At 41.4% G+C, this 7076-nt stretch overlaps 1 protein-coding gene across 1 annotated transcript; it reads right to left on the bottom strand.

The window, feature by feature from the left end:
* Nucleotides 1-305: 305 nt before the first annotated feature.
* On the bottom strand, nucleotides 306-3067 carry LOC123428756 (enolase 1-like). Its single transcript, XM_045112913.1, has 9 exons — nucleotides 2763-3067; nucleotides 2602-2656; nucleotides 1533-1634; nucleotides 1358-1438; nucleotides 1193-1267; nucleotides 940-1002; nucleotides 767-847; nucleotides 420-614; nucleotides 306-329 (listed from the first exon to the last, which is right to left on the bottom strand). Exons 1-9 carry the CDS (start codon nucleotides 3065-3067, stop codon nucleotides 306-308), a joined length of 981 nt encoding a protein of 326 aa, XP_044968848.1.
* Nucleotides 3068-7076: the final 4009 nt, after the last annotated feature.

Here is a 7076-nt window from a genome sequence, read left to right as displayed (position 1 = left end):
CAACCGTGTTTTACCGAAGAACTATATGCAGCTGTTGATTCAGTTAGATTTTTTCCTTCGAAAAAATACAGCTATATATTTGCAAAAAGAATGTTTTACGGGAACAAGGTCCTGAGATTGTGATGCACACTGGCCATTAATTTCTACAACTTAGGCTTTTCTTGGACAAAACTAGGGGAATGATTCACCTGTTTGATATAAACCAAGTGGTATTATTAGTAGTGTCTTTCCTTTGAAAAACCAAATCAACAGATTCAGGCAGAGAATGATGGTGCTACCTTGAGGAGAAGAGCATTGCAGGACTTCTAACTGATCGCCTTGGCAACCCTCTCCAGAATCCAAACAGGGCATCAATAAAGCTCGTAGAAATGTTATTCTCTGGCAAACCCAACGATATACCGGTAAATATGTGGCTTTACCGTGGGGTTAGTGACAAGAAGGTCGTCTCCTACAATCTGCACCTGCTGCCCAACCTCACCCGCCATCTTGGTGTAGGTGGCCCAGTCGTCCTGGTCGAACGGGTCCTCGATCGACATGATAGGGTACTCTGAGACGAAGGACTTGTATAGGTCTTTCAGGCTGTCGCCCGAGATTTTGTGCGAACCGTCGTTGTTCTGTTCAGTTAAGTCATTTGATGTTAGACAACATATGTGTTAGGCATGTTTTTTCATTGACGATGTGACACACAAACTCATATATATCTATCTGCAGTTGCGCAAAGGACGGTTGAGCATAGGAGAAGAGGAGAGAAAGCTAGAGATCTTACATCCTCCTTGAAGTTAAGGTCATAGGTCTGGTCCTTCTCGCTGTAGAATTCAGAAGCATCAACATCCATTCCAATTACCACCTGCCAGATGTAAATAAACTCAATGGTGTGCAACAATAAATAAATCCAATGGTTGAATCATGGTCTAAGTAAAGAGGAAAAAGATGAATTACCTTTCCAGTGTAGCCAGCCTTGGCTATAGCTGCCTTCAGCAGTTCAAGGCCCTCCTTGTTTTCCTGCATAATTATTTGGCATTAAAAAAATCATAAATCGGTTTTTGAATTCACGTATTCGACATAAGTAAGGCAACTTGTTCTACTCTCTACTCAATTTTCTATTAGTGTTCCCTACATCTTACTGATACACATAAAGAAAAAAAACTTTGCGCTACCCTATATTTGCAGCAGAGAACCATATGGGGCTTACCTGAATGTTAGGTGCAAAGCCGCCTTCATCCCCAACGTTTGTGGAGTCTTGACCATACTTCTTCTTGATTATGCTCTGCATACAAAAATATATATCAGCATTCATCCCAACTGCATATTCTGAAGTTGAGACACGCTATCATAAGGGTTTAGATGTTGTGTTCACCTTGAGGTGGTGGTACACCTCAACTCCCATCTTCATCGCCTCCTTGAACGACGCGGCGCCGGTTGGGAGGATCATGAACTCCTGAATGTACAACAATTATATGAGAATCGTCACATATATATCTGAAACATGTTATCAGAAATTCCATTCGTGCTAGATCTGCAAGCAATTTTACCTGCATGGCCAGCTTGTTCCCGGCATGAGAACCTCCGTTGATCACATTGAAAGCACGCATGAGCGGCACGAGCGTCTTGTTTCCGGCAAGGTTTGTGATGTGCTGCAAACAGATGATACCAACTTAAGCACCACATATCCTCTAGCAATTCAGGCGATGGCCGGCCGCGTCAGCGTTCGGCGGCGGCCGGCAGTTGGTGATTCGTGGGGGACGGGGAAGCACCGGAGGTCGGCGCGAGGCGGATCCGGTCAGGATCCAGCGCGGCCGCTGACTCATTCAGTCGATGGGATGGCTCAGGTATCCCTCATCTCTTGATTCCCTCTGCTATCTTGAGATGCAGTTACAAGATGAACAGTTCATGTGCAGATGTCCTCCTTTTTGCTGCACATAGGTGGCAGATGTGCAAACCAAGCTTTTTGATTGTCGAACCCATCCACTTGTTCCGTTTATGTGATCCTCCTTACGCTTCTGCATCATTAGTGAGTGAAACATGGCACTGGATTAGAAAGGTGAAGCTCTATAAGCTCCATTTCTTATAGAGCTTTTAGATTTGAAATCTCAAGACATGTTGTAAGATGCATTCCAGTAAAACAGACCGTCCAGACCTCAAAATCATTCCAGTAAAGTAGATCATACAAATCGATGCATTTTACATAGAACAAGTTATAAATTACCGTTGAGCGGCATGCTGATGTTGCACGAATGCCTTGCAGACGAGCCCGAGGCCTCCGAGATCTCAATGTCGCGGTAATTATTTTCCTTGGAGAAGCCTGAACCCATCCCGAGCATGTTGAGGAAGCTGTTTGGTTTATTTCTGGTCGCAAAAGCTTCAGTCTGTCCTCCATGTGAGGAAAGTTCATGTTACAAATCTCTTAAACATTTGTGGAAACTAATGACAGAAGTGCTCTGATCTGAGTATCTGTGAGAATGCCGCGACATGGCTTGGAAGCCCTACTTCCTGCATTAACGACAGTGACACTGATTAGGAAAAATAAGATGGACACCGGCAGGGAAGAGTTGGCCTGAGTCAGGAACGAATCATAGATGGACAGTATTGGCAGTTTGGCACCTTGCGTCCATGCCGGGAGGCTTCAACGCTGTTTACTAGCACCCTGGCAGCCCACCTGTTAAATATGCGTAGACATCAAATCAGCATAATGCACAAGGATAGATATCATGACTAATTAAGCAAGTTATCTTAGGCATCGTCGGGTAAGGCAGATGGTTAACCCAAATGGATTACATATGGGCAGCACGACTGTCCATGCCAGAGGGAGCAAGCACATCGAAGGGGCGTGGACATCTCGGTGGCGGTCCACCTGAATATCAACATCGTGACTATCAGGGGCGTGGACATCCGGGTGGTGGCCCACCTGAATATCAACCATGTGACTATCAGGGACGTGGAGGTGCATGCCCCAGAGGTGGTGGAGTGTCGCAGCCATACTATGGTGGGCACAGGGGAGGTAGTGTTGGACGTAATGTTCCTCCAGGTCAATCAAGAACAGTTCCCGAGCTGCACCAAGCCCCCCCATGTCCAATATCAAGCCCCGATGGTTTCACCATCTGCATCGGGAGCTGGCTCATCCTCTCAGTCTTTGGCAGAGGTGAGCAGTGGACAAGTTCAGCAACAGTTTCAGAATTTTGCGATCGTCGATCAAAGTTCAACAAGCCAAGGCAGCCAACTGGCACCAGCATCAAGCAAATCAGTTAGATTTTCGTTGCGCCCTGGAAAGGGTACACATGGGGATAGGTGTGTTGTGAAGGCAAACCATTTCTTTGCTAAGCTCCCTGATAAAGACCTTCACCAATACGATGTATGTCCTTTACATGAAGTTCCTTTTTCCTGCTGCAGTTTTTATTTTGTAATTTTTGATCACCAATTCTGTTTCATCAGGTCTCCATAACTCCACAAATTACATCACGTGGTGTCAATCGTGTTGTGATGGCAGAACTTGTTAGGCTGTATAGACATTCTCATTTGGATGGACGGCTACCTGCCTATGATGGAAGGAAGAGCCTATATACGGCTGGTCCATTGCCGTTTCCTTCAAGGACATTTGAAATTACTCTGCACGATGAAGAAGAAAGCCTTGGTGGTGGTCAAGTCGCACCAAGGTATGCTGTTGCTGTGATATTTGTACTTCATTGTGTTCATAGTTCTGTACTAACATTCCTTTTGTTTTATAAGGCATGAGAGACAATTCAGGGTGGTGATCAAGTTTGCTGCCCGTGCTGATCTCCACCATTTGGCTATGTTTCTAGCTGGAAGGCAACCTGATGCACCCCAAGAAGCTCTTCACCTGTTAAATATGCGTAGACAACAAATCAGCAGAATGCACAAGGACAGATAGCATGACTAATTAAGCAAGTTATCTTAGGCATCGTCGGGTAAGGCATATGGTTAACCCAAATGGATTACAGATGGGCAGCATGGCTGTCCATGCCAGAGGGAGCAAGCACATCGAGCGGATGCGATAATTAATGAGCCGCTAAATCCTTCAAAAGGAAGGTCCTCATGGCTTCTACCGAGGCATAGTCCCTGAGTATCAGAAGGTTGTTCCTAGCGTTGGGATCGCGTTCATGACCTACGAGGTACTGAAGAGCATGCTCTCCAGCATTGATGGGGATGATGAGAACTAAGGTTGCAAACCGGTTACATTACCTTTATTTGCCACCCTAGGTTACTACTGTAAGACCACAGTGTATGAGAGTGATTACAACATGCCTTTGCCAGGCAGTTTTGTAGGTGTTGGTAGGATAAAGCAAGCTTTACATGAGGTTATGTTGTACCATAGGCTAATTATAAAGAGCAAACGATTGAATCCGTTTTCCTGTGAGCGTTATGCTCTGATTCGACGTGGAATGTAATGCCATTTGCAAGGAGTAAACTCCAAAGGTTTAATGGATTATGTGTAATTTCAACTACAACATTATGTTTTCATGGAAGCAGCAAATGTGGCTGTAGTTGGATAAGAAAGATAACATTAAGAGCTACAAATATAGAAAGAACATATTGGAGAGCCATTTTGAGTTCCCGCATATCGAAGTTGTATACATATTAATTTCATCAATCCAAACTCAACTGATTTGGGGAGCCATTTTGAGTTTTCGCATATTGACGTGGTATACATATTAATTTTATCAATCAAACTCAACTGATTTGAACTAAAAATGCCATCATATGCCTACCTTCAAGTTTTAGAGAAAACATGATTCATACAAAATGAGTAACTCCAACATCAGGTTCACACACTTATCACAGCCAAAATCAAGCATCATTCAACTGTTGTTCCAGAACCTTGTACATGCAGCTAGAGTATGACTTTGTTTGCCATAATTTTTGTAGACAAGACTCTAAAACGTTCAAAAGAGACATCAAACATGTTCCCAATTATCGCAGTTGGTACACCCAGCCAACAAAATAAGCAAATATCAATGTTCCAATCGGCAATCTAGAACCATGGCTTTCGCCCGGTGCAACGCACGGGCATTTGTACTAGTACTAATAAAGCAATTAGTGCTTCTGTCGTCCGTCATTAACATTGTCCATAAAATTGATGAAAATTACCCACAATTGCCACTTATAAGTCATAGAAAACGTTTCAAACAGAAAAATCTCCTGACTGGGCCGGCCCATCTAGGAACCTTCTATATTACGCTCTGGGCATTGGAAAAAGATGCAACACCTATTTGGGACGGCCCATGCGTGGCCGCCTGTTCTTTTAGTTTAGTTTTTTTATTTTACTTTTCAGTTCCATTTGTTTCTACTTTAAATAATTTAGAACTTCAAATAACTTTTCTTAAATTTAAGAAATTGAGAATTTTGAAATAAAATATTAAAAAACATTTTTTTTAGAATTCAAAAACTACTCAGCAGTTTTGAAAAATGTTTGCATATACAAAAAAATGTTTACATTTTCAGAAAATGTCTGTAAAATGAAAAAAGTTAATAATTTTAAACAGTTCGTTCCTCTGTTTTTAGTCTAATTTTTTATTTTCATTTTCTGTTTCATTTTGTAAAATTTAAATAATATAGACTTTTGAAAAACTTTTGCAACTTATAAAACTGAGAATTTTGAAGAAAACATAAAATGTTTGTAAATTCAAAAAATGCTCGGGATATTTGTAAAAATTCATAATTTTGAGAACAATGTTGGTGAAAACAATAAAAGTCCATGATTTTGAGAAAAAAGTTTGTGTATTATTTTTTGGGTGCAATTGAAAAAAATGTTTCCTAATTCAAAAAATGTTCATGCATTTCAAGAAATGTCCTACAATTTGAAGGACGTAATATGATCAATATGATCCTTAAAGATTATAGTTACTTTTCTCCCGTTGCAACGCACGGGCCCTTTTGCTAGTAATGTATCAAGCGTGCTACGAGTCAGTCGATTAATCTTTTTATAAAAAACCAGTCAGATCGTGAGACATCCGATTGTGTCACGCGAGCCGTTCGATCCCCCCCTCCCTTTTTTTGCATGGTGTTCGTTTCCCTTGTCTTATTTCCTGAAACGGTGCTCTGGTTGCAAAACTTCATCTTTTCTATGTTATCGTAACTAGTTAGCATGCACGTGCAACGTACGACTAACCGAATAATTTATAAATTATTTTTAATATTAAAATTTTAGTGTGTGTGTATATATATATATATATATATATATATATATATATATATATATATATATATATATATATAGCTGTAAAAATATTGAAACACACACAATATACACATTACTTGCACTTCATTGAAAAATTGAAAACAAATGTATTCAATGGAATAATGGAAAAAATGTTTGAAGTAACATAAGACAAGGAGACCATGATCAGCAACAAATCATTTTACTAAATTGGATATGATCAAGTTGAAATTTATATCTCTTTTCAAATTCCATGTAAAAAGCCACTTGAATTATATGGAAATAAAATAATTCCCCAAACAACATCGGAAAAATGTTGCACAATTGTGAAATAATCCAAAACAATTATTATTAAGGAAAACAACATCACCCTCGATGTTTGTGTGGGCCCCATCATCAAAACAGAGTCATTTTTGCATTTAAAAGTGCTCTTAAATTCCATGAAAAAATCCAAACATATTTCAATGGGCCCAATTATTTTTGTGGTCATTCAAAATACTGTAAGATATGTGTTGGACCATGTCACACATTTTTGCTATAGGGAATAGTTGCTGAAATTAAATAAAGCAGAAAATAATAAAAGAAAGCAGAAACAAAGAAAATAAGAAAAAATAAAAAGAAGAAAGGTACTCGGCACTTAGGCTCAACTCGTACAGGCTGGCCCGGCCTAGCTAGGCTGGCCATTCTCCCACCTCCCGAAAGAGGCAGGGGAGGCCATGGCGCCACATCTGTCCGCGCGCGGATGCCCTCGTTGGCGAGCATCCCACGGCTCCCCGACGCGGATAATGCCATCCTGAGCGCCTCTCCAACCCTAGCCTCCTTTTCGCCTCGCCTCGCGCCCCCAAGGAGCTCCTCTCCTCTCTTGCCCCCTTCCCCATGTCCGGCCGAACGCCGCCATGGCCAT

This window comes from Hordeum vulgare, chromosome 2H (genome assembly GCF_904849725.1).
Source record: "Hordeum vulgare subsp. vulgare chromosome 2H, MorexV3_pseudomolecules_assembly, whole genome shotgun sequence".
NCBI lineage: Eukaryota > Viridiplantae > Streptophyta > Magnoliopsida > Poales > Poaceae > Hordeum > Hordeum vulgare.
The sequence above is the reverse complement of the archived record's forward strand: the minus strand, read 5'-3'. Positions and strand labels throughout refer to the sequence as shown.

Coding starts and splice junctions, on each gene's coding strand:
- LOC123428756 (XM_045112913.1), bottom strand. CDS start 3,067: ATGGGGGGGCTTGGTGCAGCTCGGGAACTGTTCTTGATTGACCTGGAG. Junction 1,635..2,601: donor CCTCCCGGCATGGACGCAAG/GTGCCAAACTGC, acceptor ATCTGTTTGCAG/CACATCACAAACCTTGCCGG. Junction 1,268..1,357: donor AGGTGTACCACCACCTCAAG/GTGAACACAACA, acceptor TTTTGTATGCAG/AGCATAATCAAGAAGAAGTA.